This window comes from Puma concolor, chromosome D3, assembly GCF_028749965.1.
Source record: "Puma concolor isolate L17-30 chromosome D3, mPumCon1.1.hap2, whole genome shotgun sequence".
In the NCBI taxonomy this organism is placed as follows: Eukaryota; Metazoa; Chordata; class Mammalia; order Carnivora; family Felidae; genus Puma; species Puma concolor.
The window spans coordinates 26176230-26203579 of record NC_141678.1 but is presented as its reverse complement, the minus strand read 5'-3'; the positions used below and the strand labels follow the sequence as shown (position 1 = coordinate 26203579).

The 27350-nt window shown below is 48.6% G+C and overlaps 1 protein-coding gene across 1 annotated transcript in view; it reads left to right on the top strand.

Moving 5' to 3' along the window:
• Positions 1–26022, top strand: part of SEZ6L (seizure related 6 homolog like) — a 181580-nt gene extending 155558 nt beyond the window's left edge. The window contains 7 exon segments of the mRNA XM_086682196.1: positions 3226–3420; positions 6655–6846; positions 13737–13931; positions 19483–19515; positions 21341–21455; positions 23708–23810; positions 25462–26022. Of these exon segments, the coding sequence (XP_086538322.1) occupies positions 3226–3420; positions 6655–6846; positions 13737–13931; positions 19483–19515; positions 21341–21455; positions 23708–23810; positions 25462–25491 (863 nt within the window). The 3' untranslated portion in view covers positions 25492–26022.
• The last annotated feature ends 1328 nt before the right edge of the window (positions 26023–27350 follow it).

Sequence of the window (27350 nt, the reverse complement as noted above, 5' to 3'; positions counted from 1 at the left end):
TTGCTTGTGACTATCTGTGTTGAAGATCATGTGGAAAAGAACTCCAAGGAGGCCACGCCTGAAGTCAGTGGGAGAAGAATGACATGATCGCCCACTGCCGTCTGCTATGGCATGGGGGAGGTCGTTACTATCCTGGGTTTAACTAGGCATAGATGCAATTCTCATTGCACTGAAAGGTCACATGGAAGGGTCAGGGGTTTCCACGGCCATCTAGAGATTTCTGAAGCCCCTAGACTGATCTCTAGGCCAATACCCACCTCTGCAATGCGGCCAAGGCTAATCTGCTAAGACTGCTGGCAGAAGCTTCTACAGAAACACACGGGGCTTACATGATTCTGATCTCCCATAATTCAGCTTTGCCCAGACAGGAGCAAAGAACTGTTCTCCTCACTGTTTCTTGTGCTTTGCTGGTGTCTGTGGCCAAAGTTCATGGAGGCAAGGAAATAAAAAAGCAGAGATGGGTGAGTTTTTCAAAAAGATATTAGTCACTTGTGTGTTTATTCCTCCAATCCTAGGGCAATAAATATGCTCCATATTGTAGGTCAACTCCAATCAAATGACAGTAATTCCTGGGAGTCTGTGTTGAGGATTGGAGGTCTTGGTCTGACTCAAAGAAAGAGATTGTGATGATCGATTAGTGATGTCTGCCATGAGCATAAGACTGGTTAATGGAGGCATGTACTCAGTGCATTTGAGTATTTTCTTTTGCCCAAAACTTGGACCATGATGCTGCTCTTGACCATAAGCCTAAGACCATGACTTCAGATCCTCATATTCCTAGTGCCTGGCATATAGTAAGTGCTCACAAAATCTTAGTCAAACAAATCAATAAAACCATACAAAATTCATCTTAGTGAGGTGCTGGGGTGGCTCAGTCAGTTAAGCATCTGACTCTTGATTTCCACTCAGGTCATGACCTCTTGGTTGTGGAATCGAACCCCACGTTGGGCTCCATGCTGAGCATGGAACCTGCTTAAGATTCTCTCTCTCGCTCTCTCTCCCTCTGCCCTTCTCTCCCACTCCTGCGCTCTCTAAAATTTAAAAAAAAAATTTTTTAACTCATCTTAGTGTCATATCATGCACATTATTTAGTTTTCACATTGCCTTAAATGATAAACAAGGTCATAATTCTTTTTTCAAGTTCATTTATTTTGAGTGTGAGAGAAAGAGAGAGAGAGAGCGTGTATGCAAATGTGAGCAGGAGAGGGAGAGAGAAACAGGGAAAGAGAATCCCAAGCAGGATCCACTTAACCAACTGAGCCACCCAGGCACCCCCAGGGTCATAATTCTTGATCTCAACTCTATGATTGAGGACAGTGAGGTTCAGAGATGTTTATCAACATAACTGGAATCACACAGCTTCTAAAAGAAGGACAGACCCGAAGGGAGGTCCTCCAACTCCTAGGCCAGCTTTCTCATTCTTAACAAAGTTAAGGGCCCATAAGGCTGGAACCTCCATCTGGGGTGCTGGGTAAATGTGCAAATTCTTGAATCAGGGTCTCCAGGGGTGGAGTCTAGTAACCAAAGAACAGGAAGGCTATGTGACTTAGCCAAGGCCAGCTAATTAGTGAACGTTGGGGCCAAGATCTGAGTCATGGCGGCTCCAACTTGATAATCAAGAATGTGAGCACTGCAAAGGAGACGGTGGGTCTCACAGGAGCATGTAGCCATGCTGACTCGGACTGAAAAGTCAGACAAGCAAACCTTTCTCCGCCTCCGAGCACTTGGCACAAGGCAAACCATATATCCAGTATCTGCCCCCGTTTCTCCCCTTTCATCCATAGCTTGAACATTTGCAGCTGTGTCCTAAATCCCAGGCTTGGCTGATTTTTCAAAGGCCTAAATATAGAGGCTCCTGTTCCCCACGAAGCACCTCCAGGAGCCATTTCCCTCTCCCCTTCCTCTGGCAGACACCCGTGAGATCTCTGTTCCCCAAATAAAGTCATGATGAAATCCCAGGAAAAGCCATCGCTTTTTTCTCAGAATGACTTTCCTGCGGACGGCGAAGGTACACTCTGCTTTCCGCAAAAGCACATGAGAGCTGCGGATTCATTGCACAGCATCATTAGCTCGCTTCTCAAAAATCTGTGCAGTGGGCACTTGGAAGCAAGGTCAGGCTTTGGGTTGCTGGCTCAGTAACGAGGATTTGCCGAAGGAAAGCGGGATTATTCCAAGGGAAGACTCTATGGTAATGAGCTGGGGGTAGCATATTTTGGGAGTGCAGTTAACGTTCGCTGATGGTTTGCAACATGATTGGAAGAATGCACCAATAATTATTTTTATTTCCACAGCTGAGTGTTTCTCTTAATCCGGATTGCAAAAATATATATCACAAATCCATCAGACCCATGTACTTACAGACCGTCTTAGGATGAGGCTGGGAGCGTTAGCTACCATTGCTGTGTAACAAATTATCCCCACCCCTTAAAATTAGCAGTGCACGTTTATGATCTCACAGTTTCTGTGGGTCCGGAATTCAGGAGTTCGTGCTGGGTGGTCCTGACTTGGGATTTCTCATGGGTTTGTACTCACGGTGTCAGCTGGGGTTGCACTCATTTGAACGCTGGATTGGGGCTGGGAGCACCATTTCCAATATGGCTCACTCATGCAGTTAGCAAGTCAATGCCCATTGTTGGCGGGAAGCCTTAGATTCTCTCCACATGGATCTCTCCAGAGGGCTGCCTCAGCATCCTCACAATGTGGCAGTTGCTTTCTCCAAAGAGCAAGAGGAGAGCCTGTCAACATATTTGATGATCTAGGTGCCGGAGTCACACATTATCACTTCTATAATAGTCCATTGGCTGTGCACATCAGCCCTGTTCGGTGTTGCGGGGAGTACAGGAGAGTGTGAATCCCTGGAGGTGAGAATAATGGGGTGAGGGCGGGCATCATGGACGGGGAGGACCCGAGACCCAGAGAGAAGTGGCTGTCCCCCAAATCATGTTGCTAGTCAGTGTCAGAGCTAGGATTCTGTCTCGTTCTAAATCCTACACGGACTTTGTCAAACCAAAAGAATGCTTGATAGGCGCAGTGGCCCATGGGGAAAAGCTCATCGTAAAGATCCCGCTGGAGCAGAGTTCTTGCAATTTAAGGGATTTTTTTGAAGTGGGTTTCTTCTTTCTGGAGACCTTTTCTTCTGTCTGCACCTTTCCTCTGACGTTGTGAAGGGAACCCCACGTAGGAAGTCCCACCTCCTCATCCAAGGACGATGTTTTTGTTTTAAAGAGGTGTCAAGGAATGACTCCTGCTCAGACTTGCCCGAGATCCAGAACGGCTGGAAAACCACCTCTCACACGGAGCTCGTGAGAGGAGCCCGAATCACCTACCAGTGTGACCCCGGCTATGACATCGTGGGGAGTGACACCCTCACCTGCCAGTGGGACCTCAGCTGGAGCAGCGACCCCCCATTTTGCGAGAAAAGTAAGAGCCCTCCAGTTTTCTTCTTCTAGGTCAGGGGGTGGTGAGTCCCTCCCGTGGAGTATTTTTCACGTAGATGCCGCAGAATCACTTACTGTCAGGTCTGGCCTCCCTCTTACCCCACCAACTCACTGGCACTGCTCCCAGCTGTCATCTTGTGGCTCTAAGGGCAGGGCTGTCAGACCCAGGTGCCTCCGGAAGCCTGGCAGATGATGGAAATGAGTGAAATAGACTGAGTGCGAGACAGTAAGGAGTGGGAGTGCGGTACGCGGGAATGTAAGCCCGCGTTAAAATGTCATTCAGATTGGTCGCTAAAATGCCTGCTGCAGCAAAGCAAGACCAATGCACCCAGGAGGCTGGAATGGTGGCTACCTGGATGAAGCCAGCGACCTGCGATAGGAGTTTCGAACTGGGGCTCCCAGGTCCCATTTGGATTGGTCTTGCTTGGCTGCAAGATGACATCAGGCGTGAGGGCCAGGCGTGGCCGGTGACAGCTGCGTCTGGTGTCTCGAGAAGCCAGCCAAGAAGAAAGCGCTTCTGGTTTGTACACCGAAGCCTTAGTTGGTGGGAGGTGGGGGAGGTAAATTTGAGGGTGGTCTCTTCCCACTAACCATTGGCTTCCTACCTCCTCCTACACAAGCCTCCAATCTGCAGCCATTTGCTGGGAACCCTTGGGGAGACTTCGGGAGACCCGCTCGGCCTGCCTGGAGTGTGAGCAGTTGCACGATACGAAATATTAAGTGTCAGCAGAGAAAGAGGGTATCGGGGAAGGGTTGGGGGGGAGGGGAGGGCTACAGGCAATCCCTGTCAGAAATATTCCAGTGGCAAGGAAAGTTAATTATAATGGGGAGAAACAGGAGAGAGCTTGCTAGAAATCCACAGAATGGGCTGCATAAACACCTGTTCCCCGACACTACGTAGTGTCTGTGTTCACGTGTGTGAATCGGGACAGAAAATGAAAAGCCCACAGGGAGGACAGCACGTGTGGTGAGACATACCACAGGCACATTAACATGATCTACGTCGTCATGATTTTTTAAATGGTTTCGGGGTCTCCTGGGTGGCTCAGTCCGTTGAGCGTCCGACTTCAGCTCCGGTCATGATCTCATGGGTTTGTGAGTTCGAGCCCCGCACCAGGCTCTCTGCTGTCAGTGCAGAGCCAGCCTCGCATCCTCTGTCTCCCTCTCTCTCTGGCCCTGCCTGGCTCATGCTCTCTCTCTTTCTCAAAAATAAACATGAAAAGAATAAATCAATAGGAAGCCTGGGTGGCACAGTCAGTTAAGTGTTCGACTTCGGCTCAGGTCAGGATCTCACAATTCATGGGTTCAAGCCCCGCGTCAGGCTCTGTGAGAACAGCTCGGAGCCCAGAGCCTGCTTCGGATTCTGTGTCTCCCTCTCTCTCTGCCCCTCCCCCACTTGTGCGTGCTCTCTCTCTCTTTCTCTCAAAACTCTACATTTTTAAAAATTAAATAAAAAGGTAAGTAAACATTAAAAATTTTTAACTAAAAAATAAACAGTGTTTTAAATATACATGTCTTAATGATTTTTAATTTTCTTAGTAACAATGATTTGTCAAATTCTTGAACAATAATGACTTTTAACTTTTTGAAACATAATGATTTTTAAATATTTTGAATAATGATTTTTACAGTTTTTGAATAATCATGATTTTTAAATTTTTTGAGGAATGATTTTTAAATTTTTTGAATAATAATTTTTAATTTTCAATAATAATGATTTTTAGATGTTTTAAATAATAATGATGATACACATTGCGTTAATGAGGGGTTTTTTTAACGTTTATTTATTTTTGAGAGACAGAGAAAGACAGAGTATGAGTAGGAGAGGGGCAGAGAGAGAGAGAAAGAGGGAGACACAGAATCGGAAGCAGGCTCCAGGCTCTGAGCCGTCAGCACAGAACCCAACTCGGGGCTCGAATTCACAAACCACGAGATCATGACCTGAGCCGGAGTCGGATGCTCAACCGACTGAGCCACCCAGGCGCCCCCACGTTAATGAGTTTTAAAGGCTTGGAGGAGACTAAGCTAGCTGTCTGTGGGAAACTCTCAACTGTCTCAATTTTTACCAGAAAAAAGGCACAAATTAAAGCCAGTGAATCTGCACCGGGCCCCTTCTGGGTATCAGCGTTTATGTTCCCACGCTGGTTGCCTGTCAGGGCTCCACATCTAAGACCGAGCGAGATCCACCAACCTGCCTCGGTGGCTTCTCTTTTGTGAAATGAGAACAGCAGAACGTCCTCAGAACAGTGAGGTCTCCCCTGAGAAGTCCTGAGTGTGGTTTGGTGCCTGCCTTTCATTCGTTCATCGCTTAAACTACACTCTTGACATTAAAAGATGCACGTAACCGAATCTTAACATCACCCCAGCAGCAAGTGCTTCCTTACGGCACTCAACCAGTAGCAACATTTCGGGGTACAAAGTGAAAATCCCTCATGATCTCACCCTCGAGAAATGATGCCGCTCTTAAAAGTTTATTCTGTGCTGTTCCAGTCACAGTGTGTGTTACACAGATACACGTATGTGCATGTGTCCCGTGCAAACATAGACAGAGAGATATCCCTACAGAAACGGCTGGAGAGACCGATATTTTGCCACAACAGGGATCACCGTGTACAAAGTGCCTGGTGCCTGCCGTTTTGCAGCTCAGAAATCCAGACGCTTTTTCATGTCACACGTGGTCCTCCTTCATTCTTTTTTAATTGGTTTACTGTCTTCCTTTTATGTCTATTGATTTTTTAATTGAAAAGTAATGGGTGCTTGTTTTGCTAGATTCAAGCACCACAAAGAAAGCAGTGAAGGGCTCCTCACTCTGTTCTCTTCGGTGGTTGCTCAGGATTCTATAGAATGGCTGTTCCGTATTTAACTCTTCCCCTGTCAAAGGATCTGCACTGTTTCTCTCTCTCTCTCTCTCTCTCTCTTTTTTTTTTTTTTTTTTTTTTTGTACCATTACAAATCATGGTGCAATGATGTACAACCTCGTACGTAGGGCTTTGGGGCCTGATGCAAATATTTCTTTGGGCTGCTTCCTGTAAGTGGAATTAAATGCAAATCTGTTTCATCCTGGCCTGTTCTCCAACCACCTTTGATGGGCTCAGGTGCATGATCTTCCAAACAGGAAAAGAACCGGGTTAGGAAACTTCCCACGTCATCCCGCAGCTCTCAGCAAACCTGTGATCATCCAGAGCCCTAACGCCCTCCCGGTCTGATTTCACCCTAGTCATGTACTGCACCGACCCCGGGGAAGTGGACCACTCAACCCGCTTAATCTCGGATCCCGTACTCCTGGTGGGCACCACCATCCAATACACCTGCAACCCGGGCTTTGTGCTGGAAGGGAGCTCTCTTCTGACCTGCTACAGCCGCGAGACCGGCACGCCCATCTGGACCTCGCGCCTGCCCCACTGCGTTTGTGAGTCCTGTTGTGTTGACTTGATGCCTGAGTGGCTCCGCTTCCTCGTGTTCGTGGTGGAGGGCTGGGCTGCTAGGAGGACGCATTCCAGCCTTCGGGAGGGTTTATTATTATTACTATCCCACGCCGTAGCTGGCAGATTGAAGGCATCGGACATCATGTCGTTTACAGTAATATTTATGGATTCACCTCCCTTCGCCTCAGGTAGCCTCGTGGGCATTGTACTGTTGTCTCCATTTCAAGAAGAGGAATACTAAGGTTCAGAGAAGTCAAGTCATTGCCCCGTGAAACACAGCCAGTTAATAGTGGAGGCCAGGGTCAAACCCAGACCTGCCTGCCTCTGCTGAAAATCAGGTCGTCCACAGGACACGAAACAGGCCGATTTAAACTCTCTTTGGCCTTATCTGTGTGAAACCCCTAACACAAATGTTGGGTTAGGAAAAGACTTATGGGCTTTCTTAATCATAAAAAAATAAAAAGCAAAAAGGCTTCCGAAGTCACTCTGACAAGGGAGGAATTCTTTTCTTGCCAAGCTGGGGAGGTGGAGGGCGGTGGTCCAGGGGTCTCAGGCTGACTGCACAAGGAATCACCCGAGAAGTTTTAAAACTCACTGGAGAGTCTGATGCTCCCGGCCTGGGGCGTAGTGCAAGCACTGGGGTTTTCCAGAGCTCCCCCGGGGTTTCGATGTGCAGCCAGGGGTCAGAACCATCGCTTAGAGAAATCAAGAGGCTACACAGAAGGAGGAAAGCCTTACACAATAAATATGTGGACCTGAGAACCCGTCAGCCCCGCTAATATTTTTTTTAGTGTTTATTTATTTATTTTTTAGAGAGGGAGAGTGAGAGTGAGCACGCGTGCACGTGTGCAAGCAGGGGAGGGGTAAAGAGTGAGAGAGGGAGAGAGAGACTCCCAGGCAGGCTCCAAGCTGCCAGTACGGCTACATCACCATTAAAGGCTTCTGCACAGAAAAGGGAGACTTTATTGTTCGGTGTTCCCACGGAACAAAGAATCCTGGACCACACGCCTTGGGTCCCCGTCTGCCTCTTTAGTCCAAGTCCTAGAATTTCAGAGCTAAGGGCATCTCGGAGGTAAAATGCTGTATCCAGCTGATGGGTAATTCAGACACAAGACACGTTGGCTCCCTTTTACAGACAATAATGGTCATTATGTATCGATTGTGTAAGACATTGTGCTAACCACATGATACGCATTTGTGAACGTGCATATATATGTGTGTGTGTGTGTGTGTGTGTGTGTGCAAATATGCTAAAGAAACCAGGCCTCAGATGGGAAAATAGGTAACTACAGTTTTTGTCGACTGAATGTACGAAACACATTGCTAAACAGATTATATACGCGTGTGAACATAGAGGTGTGTGAATGCACATACTGTGTATATATATGTAAATGCGTGGATGCATGTATGTGTGCCTAGAAGGGAAACTGAGACCCACAGGGACATGTGATCAAGGTCACAACTCTGTTCCATGAGCAGAGCTGGGATTCCGGCCTTGGACTCCAGGGTGCCTACCACCAGCTTTACCCTCGCCCTTATTTCGCTGCAGGTGGCAGGGTACAAACCCGTGCAGGGATGTCCCAGTGGAGTGATAGCCCATGGCCCTAAGCCCTCACCCGCAGGCACATCCCCTTCCTAGTCCCCAGACCTTTGGGCCAGGTGGACACCACGTTATGGGGAGAACTGTGTCTCCTGGAAGGAAGTGTTGGCTAGCCCCCCGATGCCGTAACTTGGACCTTTTTTGGAACTAGGGTCTTTGCAGAGGTAGTCAAGGGAAGATGAGGTCCCACAGGACTGGGATGGGCACCAGTCCAGTGCCTGGTGTCCTCAGAAGAAGAGGGAAATTGAACATGGAGACCCAGGGAGAGCGTGATTCCAGGCTTACCAGTCGAGGAACACCAAGAATTGCCCAAGCTACCATTGGAAGCCAGGTGGGGATACGGGAGGATCCTTCCTCCCAGGTTTCAGAGGGAACGTGACCCTGTGGCCACCTTGACCTCAGACTTTTACCCTCCAGAGCTGTGAGACAATACATTTCTGTTGTTCAAAGCACCCCCCCCCCCCGCCCCCGACCCCTGGTCAAGTGCACTTTGCTACAGCAGCCCAGGAAACCAAATGCATTTCCCATTTCCTCCTGGTGACTGTAAGGGTGATCAGAACACTTTGAACCAGTCAAGCTGCAGAGACCCAGAGATGAGAAGCTAAAAATAAAAGCTTATTTAAAAGTACTGAAAGGTGAAGATAGCATAGAAAGAAAGGAAGAAAGAAAGAAGAAAGAAAGAAGAAAAGGAAGGAAGGAAAGAAAGAAAGAAAGAAAGAAAGAAAGAAAGAAAGAAAGAGAAAGAAAGAAAAAGGAAAGGAAGGGAGGAAGGAAGGAAGAAAAAAAGAAAGAAAAAGAAAAGGAAGGAAGAAAGAGAAAGAAAGAAAGAAAAAGAAAGGAAGAAAGAAAGAAAAAGAAAGGAAGAAAGAAAGAAAAAGAAAAGGAAGGAAGAAAGAAAGGGAAGGAAGGAAGATAGGAAGGAAGCAAGGAAGGAAGGAAGAAAAGGCACTTCACTAATGAGGCACAGCCTCCAAAGACCCTCTGAGCTACACCGGCTGCTGGGTTTCTGAGAGGCGCACACCTCCCTCCCTTCGGGACTGTCTCACCCCAGAATCTCCGTTGTGCCGGCTTCCCTGACACCCGTGCTAATGAGTCACAAGCCAAGCTGGGTGTCAGGAGACATGCGAGGCTCCCGGAAGCCCAAAGAGGAACCCGTTACGGGCAAGCGAGCCCGGCAGGAGGTTCGAGGCAGAGGATGGTCAGGTTCTGGCATCGGGGGGGCCCAGGGTGAGAGAGGGAGGCTGTATTAGGTTCTGAGGGTGTTTGTAAGGATGCGTGTGTTAGGCGTCCACAGTTTGGGAGTGTTTCCTCTACGGAACGGGGGGGACCAGCCCCACTGGATGGGCTCCTTTGCCCTGCAAGCCTTTCTCCAGCATTCAGACGGTTGGAACACACGTACGGGTGGTAGGTGGGTTCATTTAAAAGCAGGCAAAGGAGGCCCGGAGAGAATGGGCAGCTCTCCCGAAGTCACACAGCAGGGGAGGGGGGAACCCAGGATTCCAACCCAAGCCTAAGCCCAAAAGCATCGTTTCCCACCCTGATCGTTCTGCAGAGTCCCAGCTTCCGAGCAAAGTTGTAGCGCTCTGTTTTTGACAAAGGTCCTCCACCAACAAGCTCACGAAGCAGACAGAGCCCTGGCTGTCTCCGGTTCCTGTTCAGGGTGGCCTGCTCAAGGCCATAGCTGGGTCCAGCGGGGACTCAAAACCATGTCTTTTCGTGCCTTTAAGGACAGACAGGTCAAGCAAAAGTAGAAGTATGTGGAATTCACAGCCAGGCCCGTACCCCCAGCTCTGCTGGGTGACCTCGGGCAAGTAGCTTGCCCTCTCTGGGCCTCAAAGCCCTCAGCTGCAAAAAAAAAAAAAAGGGTATGATACTCCCTCCCAGGCGGGGCGGTTGGAAGCAGTCCATTTGGTTATTCAAATGCGGGCACAGGCACGTCCAAACCCTCACAATTCACAGTACCCTTTGCCATCTCAGGAATTTTTTGGGGTAAATACCCTGGGCCAGAATACCTCACGGTTCCATTCGTTAAGTCGTCTGGTCCAAACAGCTTCGTCAGTAGCCTATATACTCACAACTCCGTAGTCATTTGAAAAAGTAACGCGCATATGAAAAGATTTGATCTTAATTGCATTCTTAAATAACTAGAGTCACAGCTACAGGGATGTGGGTGCCTCTTGGGCTCCACCAAATTTCTCATATTTTGGCAACAGGCTGCACTCTGCCCCTTCCGTTCCATTCCATACTGATTTTATCATAGTTTTTGCTTTTCCCCATAGTCACCGCAGAAAACCCAGCTTTGCAAAGACGGGGCATCGTCAAAAAGAATGTAGCTCTATCTAATGTTGGAACAGCTCCCATGGGTCTGTTTTTAAAATTTTTTTAAACAATCTCAGACGTTGGCACCCCCGGGGGTGCTTCCGTGCACCGTGTGGGGACGTATAAACAGACATGATCCACATTCTCGTGGAGCCTGAGGTCTGTTGTAAAGGGAAGGAGGAAGGATAGGTCTGTGGAGGAAATAATAAATCCCCAGCATCACCGCCTCCAGGAAGGCCTCCTTGACTGCCTAGGCTAGGTCTTGTTTCTCTTCCTGTGATCTCCCATGGCTCCTACAGTTTCGCCGATCACGGCACTGGTGGCAGTGTATTGAAATGATCTCTTTATGTGTTCGTAGAATCGAATACGTGACTTACTTGGTAGGATCGTATCCCGTGGGATTTTGCATCCCTCAGGCCCAGCCCGCTCAACCAATGACAGCACTTGTTACTATTACGGTCGTCGTTGTTGTTGGCGGTACTAATGTGGTCTTTATTGCACCTGGAGGCTTTTGTTGCGACTTCCCTCCTTTGCCAGTGACATGGTGCATGGCTTCTGAGGCTCCTGTCCGGAAGACACGAACCACACCACCCAAAGTAGTGGGTCCGACACATTCGGCCAGGGTTGTATGGGTGGCACCCCAGGGAGGCATTTAGGGATTCCCCGGGAGGCCCTGGCTCTTCACAGCCCTGCCCTCGGAACACTGCGGATGGAAGGCGGGGAGATTGCCTGCCCGGGGCAGAGCCCCCCGTGGGCTACTGTGGCCGTAGCAAAAGTTTCCGCTGCTGCACCATCCCCAGCGGCCTCACCTTGGCTCCCATATGCCGGCTCCAGCTGGGTGGCCCGTGTTCATTTAGAAATTCCTGTCTCTGAGAAGGCAGTAGCTCGGAGGAATTCATGATAACCCACAAGAAGAGCCCTCCACTGCAGCAGAACCACTAAATGCACAGGACTTAAAACCCCGCGGGTCCGTGTTTGCGTCCCAGCCCTGCCACTTGCCAGCTGTGTGACTCTGAACAAACTGGCGTCCTCATCAGAAAGAATGATCATGCCAAGCATAATACGGAAGCTCATGGCAATGAGTCTGCCGAACGGCAGGCGCCCAAGTAACATTGGTTGCTAATTACCACACGGTTTCAGTGCTTCCTTGCTTGGTATATTACAAACCATTCCATAGCAATAACTTAGGGAATCTGAGGGGCGCCTCGGTGGCCCAGTTGTTCAAGCATCTAACTCTTGGTTTCGGCTCAGGTCACGACCCCACGGTTTGTGAGTTCGAGCCCCGTGTCAGGCTATGCGCTGACAGTGTGGAGCCCGCTTGGGATTCTCTCTCTCCCTCTCTCTCTGCTCCTCCCCTCCCTCTTTCTCTCTAAATAAATAAATAAACTTAAAAAAAAAAAAAAAACAACTGTGGGTGGGGGGGCGCCTGGGTGGCTCGGGTTGAGCGTCCGACTTCAGCTCAGGTCATGATCTCGCGGTTCACGAGTTCAAGCCCCACATCGGACTCTGTGCTAACAGCTCAGAGCCTGGCGCCCGCTTCGGATTCTGTGTCTCCCTCTGTCTGTCTGCCCGCCCCTCCCCCACGTGCGCTCTGGCTCTCTCTCAAAAATAAATACTAAAAACAATTCTACGGTTAAGGAGAGGGGAGAAATGCAGAGAAAAATAGAAATGAGGGTAGGTTTGCGATTATGTTTAATTCCGTCAGTCCAACTCAGCTGTATCCCTGAGAAAGAACAGGGGAAGTTCACACGGATTGCAACCAGAATTGTTTAAAAGCTTAGATCAGTGATTCTCAACCAGAGATGAGTTGGCTCCTCCCCCGGAGACATTTGTCAGTGGCAGTTCCTAGAGACAATTTTGGTTGTTACAACAAGGGTGCTCCCCGTAGCTAATGAGTAGAGGTCGGGGACGTTGCTCAACAGCCGAAAAGGCCAGGATGGCTACCACAAAGAATTACCCAGCCCCAAACGTCAGTAGCATCTACGTTGAGAAAACCTGCCTTAGATGATCTTATTTCAAAGTGTGGGTATATCCTCGGAGTGGGAATGTCATTGCCCAGCCACGTTTCAGCTAAGGGTGGGGTGTTGTCCAAGGCCATTTATGTCACGGGCAGGAAAAATGGAGTCCAGAGCCTGGGATCGGTTAAACTAGGAATGGGTTCAACTCTCCCCAAGAAGTCATAAGCTGCCAGGCCTCATTTATGACGCTCCTACTGTATACTTTAGGCTCACATGGGATAGTCCTACTGTAGAGCAGACCCTGAGCTTCAAGCGTGCCTTGACGAGCTCCTCCCCAGGGAGGGAAACAGATACTAAATAATTAAATACACTCAGCGTGTTCACTGCTGGGTGGAGGAAGAACTGAAAGATCAGTGACTCTATTTGGGGTAGAGGGCACCGGGGAAGGCTTCTTGGAGGAGGAGAAATGGGGACTGAGTATTGAAAGGCAAGACTTACCCAGGCGGGGTGGGCAGGTAGGGTGGAAGGCACCAGAAGAGTATTTCATAATGTAACAACACTGCCATCCGTCCATCATTTACCGAGCACCCGTGACCTGCCAAGAACATGCTGTAAACACTTCATACTCATTGTCTTATTTAATCTTCCACATCCCTGTGAGAGAGATACTACCATTCTTTCCATTTGACTGATGAGGAAAACTGAGGCTCAGAGAGAGTGTGGCCCTTGCTGGCGGTCACACAGCTCGTGCATAGTAGAACCCAGATTTTAACCCAGATTCCGCAGCCCAGGCCATCTGCCCGTGCCCGTGTGCCACATGTGCCCGGAGGTGGGAGGTGGGGCGATGGATCTGAGGAATGGGAACCAGTTGGATGTGAGGGGAATGCGGGGAGATGGTAACGGAGAGGCCGGCCAAAGCCAGATCAGACAGGCTGCGAGTGGGCGTCCCCACAGACTTGCATCGTCTCATCAGAGCTGCTTTGGGCTTGCATTTCAGCGGAGGAGTCGCTGGCATGTGATAACCCTGGCTTGCCTGAAAATGGGTACCAAATCCTGTACAAGAGGCTCTACCTGCCGGGAGAGTCCCTCACCTTCATGTGCTACGAAGGCTTTGAGCTCATGGGCGAAGTGACCATTCGATGCCTCCTGGGACAACCATCCCACTGGAACGGGCCACTGCCCGTGTGTAAAGGTAAAGAAACCTACTCTCGACCCTGGGACGGAGGGCCCCGCAGATGTCAGGTCCGGCTTCTTAGGATTCTCAGCTTGGCCTGAAGAAAAGCCCAGCCACTGTATTTCATTAAATCTAAGATACCGCCATTATTTTCCGCACCACTGAGAGAGGGGGAAAAAAAATTTTCTGCCAATTAAACTATGGCGCACTCTGCCTTCTCCTGGCTTAGCATTTTATTTTTACTTACTGAAGGTGCTATTTATTTATTTATTTATTTTTGTGATTTTTAAATATGAAATTTATTGTCAAATTGGTTTCCATACAACACCCAGTGCTCATCCCAACAGGTGCCCTTCTCAATACCCATCACCCACCCTCCCCTCCCTCCCACCCCCCATCAACCCTCAGTTTGTTCTCGGTTTTTAAGAGTCTCTTATGCTTTGGCTCCCTCCCTGTCTAACTTTTTTTTTTTTTTATCCTGAAGGCGCTCTTTAAAACTTAGATTTTCATCATAAAGGAAAGCCATTCTGCTTTTGACTCCTCTTTGGTTACGTGGCTTAAACATTTCCCACCTCCTGCACCCCGTTTTCCCAACCATTTGGTTGCCAAGGGTTACAACTGCTGCCCTGTTGCCTCTGGGGTGGTCTCCCAAGCTGCTCGCACCCAATCTCCAAAGGCTGTGGTGGGTGCACGGTGGGGGCGGGGGTGGGGACGGTGCACGGGCATCGTGGGCGCCACCTGCTGGCCGTGGAGTGAATAACATGCATCGGTTGTAAGACACGCCCCATCCCAGAGATGGTCAAGAGCGAAATGTATTTTAGAATCCGTGAAACCCTCATCATTGAAATTAAGTCTTGGAATACCCAGTGAGACTTGGATCCATTTATCTGGGTCTTTAAGATGTGCGATTAATAACAATATCTTAAAGCCGTTCAATGCTTTAGGTCAGTTGATCTTAACCTTTTATGGAGTCAAAACCCCCTTGAGAATCAGGCAGAATACTCTGAATTCTCTCCCCAGCAGGAAGGGAAGCATGGAGTTTTACATTTCTATTTGGGAACCCATCGCCTCAGTGGATCCCCACATGCCTTATTCATGAACTTCAGCACTGAGTCTTAAAGATGTTTTCCAACCAGCATTTCTGCTCCTAGGGATATGCACAAAATAACTGCCAACAGGCATTCAAACCAGCACTTGTAAACGAATATTCATAGAGGCATCGTTCACAAAAGATGGAAACAACCCAAATGTCCATCAACTGATGAGTGGATAAGCAAAATGTGGCGTATCCATATGGTGGAATATTATTCAGCCATGAAAAGGAACAAAGTGCTGCTGTATCCATAGCCCGGATGGACATTGAAAATATTATGCTAAGTGAAAGAAGCCAGACACAAAAGATCACATATCCTATGATTACGTTTATATGAAATATCCAAAATCGGTAAATTGATAGAGACAGGAAGCAGACTGGTGGCTGTCGGGGGCTGGGTGGAGAGAAAGGAGTAACTGCTTCGTTGGTACAAAGTTTCCTTTTAGGGGTGATGAGAATGTTCTGGAAAGAGATAGAGGCGGCGGCTACCCAACATTGCGAGTGTGCTAAATGCCACAAAACTGCACACTTTACAATGGTTAATTTTATGTTATGTGAAATTTACCTCAAATTTTTTAAATGGTTTTTTTTCCCTGAATTACCTCATTTAAAGCCTTAGGACCACTCTCTAAGATAAATGAAGGACTGTGCCCATTTTACAAAAAAGAGAGGCTCAGAGAAGTTAAGTGACTGTCTCAAAGCCACACGGCTGTTACGAGACAAATCTGGGACTTGAACCCACATCTCCTGATTGTCAATATCCTGCCTCTTCTCCAGCGGGCTGGGTCAGGGTGGGCTTCACAGCTGTTAGACTGATAGCCTCCAACCAGCCAGTGACTTCAGCATGAGAATCACCCAGACTGTTTATTAGGAACACATTCTGGAGCGCCTGGGTGGCTCAGTCGGTTAAGCGTCCGACTTCGGCTCAGGTCATGATCTCACAGTCTGTGAGTTCAAGCCTTGCGTCGGGCTCTGTGCTGACAGCTCGGAGCCTGGAGCCTGCTTGGGATTCTGTGTCTCCCTCTCTCTCTCTCTGCATTTCTCTCCCTCTCTCTCTCTCTCTCTCTCAATAAATAAACATTAAAAAACAAGAAATAAATTCTGGAATCTACCCCAGATCTACAAAATTAGAATCAGAGGGGTAGGACCCTAAAATAAGCATTTTAACAAGCTCTGGGTTGCTCAAATACACTTCGAATTTGAGAACCATTTAAGGCAGTGATTTCCAAACACAGAGTGCAAGTATAAACAGATTTCTGGGTCCCTGCAGGGGAGATGCTAATTCCACTGGGTCTAGAGCAGGACCCAGGGAGCCAGGGTAACCAGCATCCGTGGTGAGTCTTAGCATCTGGCAAATGTGGGAAACACGGGCCTAGAGCAGGATGTTCTCACCTGGAGTCGAGCAGGGGTTTATCCCGCAAGAGCAAAGTCTTTATACAAGCAGTTCTTAATAAGAGGGCAAGAGATCGTGTTGAAATGCAAAGAGAAATAAGGAATCAGCAACCGGATTTATGACAACTATCTTCCTGGGGTGCTTGGGTGGCTCAGTCGGTTAAGCGTCTAGTCTCTTTGTTTCGGCTCAGGTCCCGATCTCACAGCTTCGCGAGTTCAAGCCCTGCGCTGGGCTCTGTGCTGACAGTGCAGAGCCTGCTTGGGATTCTCTCTACCCCTCCCCTACTTGCGCTGTCTCTGTCTCTGTCTCTGTCTCAAAATAAATAAACTTAAAAAAAAAAAAAAGATGACTATCTTCCTCTTAAATTCCTTAAACTGCCTTCCTCCTCCCAAATTCCTGCCCTAGTCTTGACTAAATCCAGCCCTGTGTGTGAATTTATTTTCGCTAGCACAGGAAATCAGCTTTGTAGAGTTAAAACACGGGGATGTTTTCCCCCGGTAAAGATTTCCTGTAAACCTTCTAAGTGCTACATGGACGTTAATAGAAATTAATCTGGTGTTGCTAGTAAGTGTTCTGCGTGGAGGAAAATTAATAGGTTTTTTTTATAAGAAATCTAAGTTTAAGGATAGGAAGGCCATTTTTGATCTGCCCCAGGACTGTTTATATTCTTTTTGGATTAGCTACAAAAGTATCTCGTGCAAGAGGTGGAAGAAATCAGAGCCGCAAGGGAAGCGTTAGCAGCTCTCCTCTTCTGTTCCCCAGTCCTTCCTTTCCTCCCCGGAAGCCAGTACTTATCACCCCTGAGTGTCCCGCCTCCCAGTTCTCTGGACTCACACAAATAGATACACTGCACGGGGAAGGGGGTGGGGCAGGGGATGTTGGTTTCCAAGTAAAAACACTTCGAACGATACTTACCTTGTGTTTTGCTTTTCCCCACTTATCCCACATCTCCGTCAAGTTGGAAAAAAAGGAAAAATGTGGCTTCTGCCCTATCTTTTTCGTTGCCGCCCATCATTCCACGCTGGGATGTATCATGATGCGTCCAGTCCTTCCTCTGTGGACGGATCTCCCGGTTCTTTTCCGGTTTCTTGTTTGTTTGGTCTCGTGTTGCCCAGAAACACCCTTGCCCAAGAATCTTCGGGTGCTGACTTTTCTCGTCAAATAGGACACATTCCTCAAATTGGGATCAGTGGTGTGGGCAAAGATCCGTGGATGCTGAGTTTTTGGGGATTTTGCCAGATCCTTTTCCATAACCATAGTGATTCATGCTCCCCCTCAAATAATGGGTGATAATGTCCCTTTCCGCACGTCCTTGCCAGCATTGGATGCTATCATTTTTTTTTTTTGATGTTGCCAATCTTAAGGGAAAATGAAACTGCCATCCGAAAATACACACGTGATCAAAAACATAAGAAAAGATGAAAGTTGCTCAATCCCTGAACCCTCTATGTTCTAAGATAGGTGAGCCCTTGAAGCCCCAGCAGGTGAGTGGCCCCCTGACCCCCACTTTCTTTCTCAGGCACAGCAGAGTTTCTGGCAGGAAAGGATCTTGGGGGATCCTTACATCTTTCTCTCCCCTCCATTTCTACCCCTGAGACCCCATGACTCTGTAAGGCAATGAGAAGTCACTTCCCCTTCCAAAAACTGTGGGCTGCACGGACATTTTGTGATCTGGAGTTAGCGAGGTGACTGAGGGCTAATGTAAAGCCACCCAACTGGGACTCAGGGGCGGGGCTTCTGCCTGACTCTGCTGTGGACCAGCTGCATGCCCTTGAGCCAGCCACCCTCCCTCTCCGACCTTGGTTCCTCTTCGTGTGAAATAAAAGGAAAAGGCAGGGCCCAGGAGGCTGCATTTTAGCATGTGCCCCAGCAGCCACTGACCACACTCCAAGGGACACAAGTTCAAGGCTTCCTTCTGGCTCCGAGGTTCAGTAGGAGTCCCTGCGCTCCCACACACGCACCCAATGTCCAGCTCGTATCTTGGGCAGGAAGCATCTGTCCCCATCCCTCCATTTTCCTGTTGCCCTAATTCCAGAGACACCTGCAGTTAGTTAGTTAGTAAGCTGGCTGATTCAGTTGGCATCACATGGTAATGACTAAAGTCAAAGAGTGACTTTGACCAAGGCACAGATTAGGAAGTCTGAGTATTAGGACATGAGTACAGCTGGGCCTCTGGTGACCATCCCCTGTCACTCCTTTATAATGCAATCTTTTTATCTAAGCCCTTCGCCCTGGGGTTTTGCATCTTTGAAACACATCCGTGTGGGTATATTTCTGTGCTCGGCTACCATGATGTCTTTGGGGCCAAAACCTGGGAACTTATCGCCTTGAACTTCCAGAGAACTTGTATAAGGAATACAGGGAAATGAATGAATTCCAGAGAGTTCTAGTCTGTGACAGTGCATGAAAATCGCTTTACAGAGAATATAAATAATAGCCAAATAAATATGGAATAGAAGGGAAACCAGAAAGGTTCGTATAAACATGTATTTCAAAGCAGGAAAACAGTTTCGCCTCTGACTGGATTCTGGATTTGGGGCTCTGTCTCGAGCCTCACCGTTGGTCAATCTGTCTTACATAAGGAACAATAAAAGAGCAGAACTATGTGATTAAAAGCAGAGGGTGGGGAAGGTCGAGCGGTCTTGAGCGTAAGGCCTGCCTCCATCCGCACAGAAGCTGTGTGAGGTCAGAAAAGTTGCTTTACTTCTCTGAGCCTCGGTTTGTTCATCTGCAAAATGGGGATGATGACGGCATCTGCCTAACGAGATTGTTGTAAGGGTTAAATGAGCACATACCTGTATAAAGCTCTTAGCACAATGTCTGACATGCAGTGAGTGTTCAGTAATTGTTCTCTATTACCACTGTCATCCTTGTCTCTTTCGTATCTATCTCACGATCTCTCAGGACCCTAGGAAGGGAATGTGTCCAGGCATTTCCGCTAATTCCAGCAGCCCAAGATAAAGCGAAGCCTAGTACTAACTTCAGCAAAGCATGGTGTGGGCTTTTGCCCCTAATGTTTTGCCGTCACTCCACGCAGAGTGAATTCACTTGACATTAACCAATGCTTCCAATTTCCCTTTCAGTTAATCAAGACAGCTTTGAACACGCATTAGAAGGTGAGTTCCATAATGAAAAAAAAAAAAATCCAATAAATCAAGCTAATAGCAGAAAACAAGGGCAGGTCCTTGCATATTCTTCTCCAAGTGCTTAAAAAAAAAAAAAAAAAAAAAAAACAAGCAGAAAGCCCATCTTCACACTGCTGAAAATAATTTCAAAATAAAACATATTGTAAAAGAACCAGGCCATCAGATTTGCCACCGAGGGTCCTAACTATGACCTGAAAGGGATTTACTACCAGTTATGAACACGGGGTCAGAATATCAGAGGGTCCTGAGAAAGGCACAACCCTGTTGTACAACTTTTCACCCACGTGGTGCTGCTTGGGGGAGTTAAATCCAGTGATGCCCCACCTCCCATGCTGAGAACCCCCCTGGCTTTGGGAGGGAAAGGTCTGCCTGGCAGATGCCCTGTGGTCTGTGTTCCCTTTGGTCTTTGTCTTCCCCAAATTACGTGTCCCTGTGTCCTCCTGGTTTTAGATTCTCCTCCTGTTAGAAATTCCCAAGTGAGATTTATTCACGGGGAACGGATGGTAAAAGGTAGCCAGGATTTTGTTTTGACTTTTATTCTATGTTTCCTTCCCTTGCAACCCCTCCCATACGTAAAACATTCTGCATGCTTCATCATTTCCATTCACTTTGGTACAAAGCCACTCACCAGGGATGTGGTGTCAGAAAAAAACCATATATATATATTCATGTTTTAAGTTGTAACCAGTTAAGCAGTCTTTATTATTATTTTTGGAGCCACTTAGCTTTCTGGCAATAAGTAATTCACTCAGAACGTGGGGCTGTGTGAATTACGTGTCATTAGCTGCTCTCCCTTGCAACAGATGACATTGTAATCCAAACAGGCAGGGCCGGGGCTCAGGTGTAAGTGCAGAAGAGGAGCATGTATTAGCCACTCCGCAGGGAAAAGAGAGGGCACTTTGTGGTGTTACTGTCTTCTCAGGCCATCTCTTTGCTGCCTTTCAGCAACCGATGAACCATGGGAATGTCTCAAAGGCCTGGGTGGCTCAGACATTATGAGTGCCATCGTAATGTTTTGGGCTCATGCAGTTGTCATGGGTGTTAGGATCGATTTTTCAGACTCCGGAGAGTGGCAGTTAATGGATTATAGATTGGTGTGCACAGCTGAGCTCTATTGGCCGTGGCCGTGGAGAAATGGCAGACAGAACCCGGAGCACGAGCATCTAGAAGAGACGTAGGGTCTCCCATCAAGCTATCCTGGGAAAATGCCCCTGGGCCCCTACATCAGCTACAACAGTTTCCACAACCCAGTGGGAGGTGGTGAGAGGCTCCCGGAAAGGCAGAGAGGGTGCGGCCACGGCCTCTGGGAGTCAAAACTGGGTGTCCCCAGTTGGGGTGTCATTGCAAGGTGCAGTACTGAGAATGGACCCGGCTGCCCAGCTCCCTCTCCTGGAGGGTCTGGGGGACACCTGTCAGTCTGGGTGCAGCAAGCACCCCGTTTTCCATGGGATGTGAGCAAATCTGCCTTCTCAGTTAGCACACATGAGATGTTCTCCAAGTCTCTCCTTGAATGGGATTTTAGCCGGATTTCAACTGCACCCAGCCACCCACCCCCCCAAAATGGGCATGGTATGACCGAGGTTTGAAAGAGTGTAATTCTCCGTAGCCCCGTGGGCTCCATTGCAAAGAACCAGCCCCATTCCCTCTAGCGTCCGCCTCTTCTCCCCTCTGGGGATGGTTCTCCAGTGGCCAAGGCTCTGCGATGCCCTGGGAGGGCAGGTGCTCCCCTGGGAGCCGGGTACCCACATGGGCCGAGGGCGTGAGACACGAGGGCTTCACCGGCTTGTGTGTTTAGTGGCAGAAGCGGCAGCAGAGACATCGCTGGAAGGGGGAAACATGGCGCTGGCAATCTTCATCCCTGTTCTCATCATCTCCTTACTGCTGGGAGGAGCCTACATTTACATCACCAGGTAGGGGGCTTCGGGGCAGGGGGTGGGGGGCTGCGGTCCACTCAATGACCAGAGCACTGGGGGGCTGCGTCACCACCTGTAGCTTGGGGGCAGGGGTACTTGTGTGCTTGTAGATGACGTGATTCAACTCAGCTCCGGGGGAGACACTTCTATTGCGCACCTCCCAGCCCCACCCCCCACAGCAGGAGGCATGATCCCTGACCTCAGGGAGCTGTGGTTTTGTTTTTTTTTTTTTCAATGTTTATTTATTTTTGGGACAGAGAGAGACAGAGCATGAATGGGGGAGGGGCAGAGAGAGAGGGAGACACAGAATCGGAAACAGGCTCCAGGCTCTGAGCCATCAGCCCAGAGCCTGATGCGGGGCTCGAACCCACGGGCCGCGAGATCGTGACCTGGCTGAAGTCGGACGCTTAACCGACTGCGCCACCCAGGCGCCCCACAGGGAGCTGTGGTTTAATGAGAGACACACATCTTTCACAATGCCAGGCACACTGACATCTACCCCATCATTGACTCATTCATTCATTCGCTTTTTCAACACACGTGACAAATCCAACACGCGCCAGACGTTGTCCCGGGTGTTGGGGTCGTGGAGCTTGCCTGCAGTGAGGAAGGAAGATACTCAGCCATCGCCAGGATATTCACTCAGTCATTCAAATTCACAATTATTGGGCACCTACTGTGTGCCGGGCAGTTTTGGGGGGCGGGGGGATTCTAGGAACATCCTTGTGAACAAAACAGAAGGAGATCTTTGATATGTGGGGTCCAGGTTCTAATGGGAGAGAGACAGACAAGCAAAGCATAAAAGAGAAGTAAATACAGGTGACTCTTGAAACAAATGAGGGTTAGGGGCGCCGACACCCAGTGATCAAAAATTTGCACATAACTTTTGACTCCCTGAATGCTAAACTGCCGTTGACCAGAAACCTTACAGATAACATAAACAGTCAAGTAACACATATTTTGTATGTTATATGTATTATATACTGTATGCTTACAATAGAGTCAGCTAGAGAAAAGAAAGTGTTATTAAGGAAATCATAAGAGAAAATACTTAAAGGTAGCATACTGTATTTATCCAAAAAGAAAAATCCACATATAAGTGGACCTGCACAGTTCAAACCTGTGTTGTTCAAAAGCCGACTGTGTACATTAGGAGGTGATAAATGCAGGGAGAAAAGAAAGCTGAGAAGGGAGCAAAAGGGACCTGGGCTAGAGGAGGTGGTTGAACTTTAAAAGAAGAGTCCCGGGGCGCCTGGGTGGCGCAGTCGGTTAAGCGTCCGACTTCAACCAGGTCACGATCTTGCCGTCCGCGAGTTCGAGCCCCGCGTCAGGCTCTGGGCTGATGGCTCAGAGCCTGGAGCCTGTTTCCGATTCTGTGTCTCCCTCTCTCTCTGCCCCTCCCCCGTTCATGCTCTGTCTCTCTCTGTCCCAAAAATAAAAATAAACGTTGAAAAAAAAAAAAATTTAAAAAAAAAAAATAAAAAAATAAAAAAAAAAAAGAAGAGTCCCCACTGAGAAATAACATTCGAGGAAGGACTTGAAAGCAATAATGAGTCGCCTGTGCAAATATCTGGAAGAGGAGGATTCCAGGCAGATAAACAGTATGTGCAAAGGCCCTGAGGCAGGCCTCTGCCCAATATAAATTTTTTCTGCCCTTGTGGAGCCCACAGTGTAGAAGGGGGAGAAGAGAAACACACAAATTATAACACACCGTGAGGAACACAATGAAGGAAAGAGATAAGGTGTGGTAATGGAAGGACCACCTTTTTTTCAGTTTATTTATTTTGACAGTGGGGAGAGGTGCAAGGGAGGGGCAGAGAGAGGGAGAGAGACAATCCCAAGCAAGTTCCACTCTGTCAGCACGTGTCCCAATGCGGGGCTCGATCTCACACACCACGAGCTCATGGCCTGAGCCGAAACCTAGAGTGGGACACTTAACCGACTGAGCCACTCAGGTGCCCCAAAGAACCACCTTTTAAATAGGTAGTCAGAGAAGGGTGCTCTGAGGTAACACAGTACATAGTAGGTGCTCAAAAAATGCTCATTATTACTTTTTTCTCTCTGCATTAAACAGGCGCTTGAACCACCTTACGGGTAAAAACCAGTTGAGCTTTACCCCTCCCCAGTAAGGGGAGGTACTAAGGCTTTAGTTATCAGTGACTGGGTTGAAGTTGAGAACAATTTGGACTGGACAATCCTGTCTGCTCCAGGACAAGTAATTTCTCTCTCTTCCATTGTCTCTTCTCCAGATGCCGCTATTACTCCAGCCTCCGCCTGCCCCTGATGTACTCCCACCCCTACAGCCAGATCACCGTGGAAACTGAGTTTGACAACCCCATTTATGAGACAGGGGTAAGTTGGTCTGTCTTCTCCACCCCCCACGCCAGTGCCTCCCTCCTTGTCTGCTCCGAATGCACTGACATCAAAACGGAAGGTTTCATTTCCTTTGGCTCACGATGCTACTGCCAGAAAGGCATGGCCGGTGGTCCTGCCCCAGCCCCACCGTGACCACTATGGGGATAACCGCTGGGAGAACCCAGCTCTCTTTGCGTGCCGATGACAAGCCTGGAAGGCTTGCTCTGGGCAGTAACAGTCACAGAAAGAAATCACAGGCTTTTGGCTGCACCAAAGAAAGACCCGTGGAGACACAGCTGAGATGGGTCAGAACCCGCCAGAGGCAATGGGCCGCACCCCACATCTGGCTGAACTCCACTCCGTATTGAATGACAATGTGCAACGTTCCAACCCGTTTGGGTGGCAGACATTTGTGTGGGGTACTAGGGACACAGTCGTGAACCAAATAGACACAGTCCAGCCATTAATGAGCTTATGGTCTTGCAAAGGAGACAGAGATCAACAGTAAGATCAATAATAATAATAATAATAATAATAGGTACCAGGAGCCAGGCACCTTAAATACACAATCCCTGAAACTCTTTGTAATATATTCTGCAGTTATCTCTGAGTGACTGATGAGGATACTGAGAGGTCAGAGAGACGAGAAAACGACAAGCACAGCCTAGAGCCAGGAAACAAATTCAAAGTGATGCCGTTAACCATTATATTATCTCGCTTCCCGTTGAACCTCAAACAATCAAATACGCCAGTGGATATCTTGATTACAACAAATCATCATTTTTAGCGACCATGAAAAAAATTGGTCGAGGTGCTATGAGACCTGGCTAAGACATGCTAGCACCTTTGCTGTGTTCTGTTCATGGGAAGCCAATCACAGGTCCTGCCCACACTTAAGGAAAGGGCATCATGCAAGAATGTGACCTCCAAGAGGTGGGGAGCATGGGAGCCACCTTAGTGTCTTCCCACCCCACTCCCATCTACCATGAAGCACAGACATGATTGCTTATCTGTGTCGACCCAGCAGGAACCATAGACCTCTGTTAAAGCACGGGACAGTGACCTCTTCTGGGGCCATGTCTATGACTTCCTATATCTCCCTGTTCCTCTGTCCTGGAGGCCTGGAATATATTACACACGCTCCATGAATATTGGAGAAATTGAATTGGTTGCTATCCACATGTTTTAGACATTTTAGATATGGCGCCAGTAAGAAGAGGTCATATGTTATTTCACATTCCATGTACTCTGTTTCCAAATCCTAAAAGAAGGTCAGGCTGATTTTTAAAAATTAGCATTTTAGAAACTAGATCTTATTAATGCTTATTAGTGTAGTGTATCAGTCACCCAGCACTATAATAATGCTGAGTAACAAATAATCCCAAAACTCAGTCACTCAAAGCAACAAATGCCAATTTGCTCACCAGTCTGCAGGATGGTGCTTTGAGCTCGCTGTGGCTGAGTGATAGTCCTGGTTCAGCCGTGCTCACTGTCACATCCGGGACCGGCAGGTTGTTGGCCGGGGTGGCTTAACTTTGCTACCCACATTACTCACCTCCTTGCTGGGTCGAAAGGCTATCGAGGCACGCTCTGACCGCGGCTCTATCACACAAGGGTTTACTCGATCTGTTGCTTCTGTCTCTTGCAGGAAACCAGGGAGTATGAGGTGTCCATTTAAGGAGAGCTACGCGTGAGAAGGGAACTCACAGATAGGAACTCAACTACACCTCCTCGAGAGATTCATCCAGAGACCACGTGGCATTTGATTGAAACCCCCAGAATGTTTTGTCCGTCTTTTCTTTAGAGTCTTTATGGAAGATTTCCTGGTTTTTTTTTTTTTCTTCGCTGTATTTATTATATTTAAAATTGAAATAGGGATGGTTGGAGGTGTTGGAACTGCAGCCAGATTCATGAGACAGCCTCGACTCTGAGGGCAGACAGAGGACCAGCAAAATGACCAACGTGGTGGCAGAGGGGAAAAAAGACACAAGCAGACGCTGGGTTTCTCCATCAGCAACGCCAGGCAATGGCAGCATCACATCAACCTCACGCATCTTTGGGGTCCACGCCCACGGTGCTTTTAGGACAAATCCAAGCCCAAGATTAGGTTGGAAAGGGTGCGTCTTGGTGGATTAACTCGGGTCGGACTCGAGCTTGAACAGGTCTGCTCCCAAACAAACCCTGGGGTCACTCTTCTGATACTCTCTTCTCCCCTCCCCCTCCCCCGGTCCTCCTGAAGACGGCAGAGGGGTTAACGTGACCATTCTCGCTTGCCACCCTGGCCTCGCCAGGGGCTGGCAGAATCAGAAAATGTTTCAGAGTAAATGAGAGACCTGAAAAAGCTGGTGAAGCATGGGGGTGACGGGGAACGTTGAGTGAGGGGACCCAGTTGACACAAGGTTCTTTCCTGTGACGACTCCTTCAGTGGCGAAAGGGAAGGTTATTTATGCTGCAAGTGCCAGAGTCCATCACCTTGTTCTGCAAAGGCCACCCTCAAGCTGGGACGGTAGATCTGCGTGCTTTGGAGGCACGGGGAGCTTCACCCACATGGTTACAAGGGTTTGTGCTGCAGGGGGAGGGACCACGTCCCGAAATCCAGGGAGGAGCTCTGTCTGTTTTCCTGTAATACTGCAATGCCAGAGCCTGCAAAATAAGGGAGACTCGCGTCCCCTGTTTCTCTAAAAAGTGTCAGAAGAAACACCTGCAATCAAGGATTTCAGAAGAGAGGGTCCTATGAGAAGAAACTGCTTTTCTGTTCTCCGAGGCTCTGCCCAGATGTTGGACCGTGGCGTGAATGCTGACCGTGGAGGGGCAGGAAAACAGGACAGGGGATTTAAACCCACAACGGGATCCTGGTCATACAATTCGATCCCCACGGAGGACAGAAGGAGGAGTTTCAGGCGGGAAGGGAAACCCGAACGCCTCATTAATCACCTGCACATCCTCAGATTTTATCTGCGTCCTTTTGCTCCAACCCAGTGGGACTGGTGAGCGTGTGGCTCTCAGGAGGCTTCTTCTCCAAATACGGAATAAAGAAAAGGCAAGGGGTGAGGCTACGTGGAAGGAATAGTACAGGCAAGGTAGATTTGCCTCCCTGGACCGTCTCCTCCCTAGTGACGGCCGGTGGCTCAGAGAAAGACAGCCCCCGTGCTTTCGGAGCCCACGTTGGCACCCTCCCACACTCTCCAGAATCGTTTTATGTCAGCTGGTTTTCAAACAAGAAGAGAGCTCTCGGCTGCCATGCCATTGAGAGAATGGCTGGAGTCCGTATTTTGGTTAGCTTGTCTAGACAGCTCTGGACCAGGCTAGGGCAGTTGACTTTGACATAGCCTTCTCCCGGCGAGACACCTGGGGTTCCATCTTGGGGGAATCAGAGGCCCAATACTTTCTCCTTCTGCCAGAAAAGAATCCTGCTTATATGCTCCTTAAGGCATGCATCCTGATGCACAGCAAGAGATCATTAAAGGCTGCCTTCCAGCCACCCAAAACCCACCCCACTTTATGCAAAACAAAAACCCAGAGGAGAGTCATTCCCGA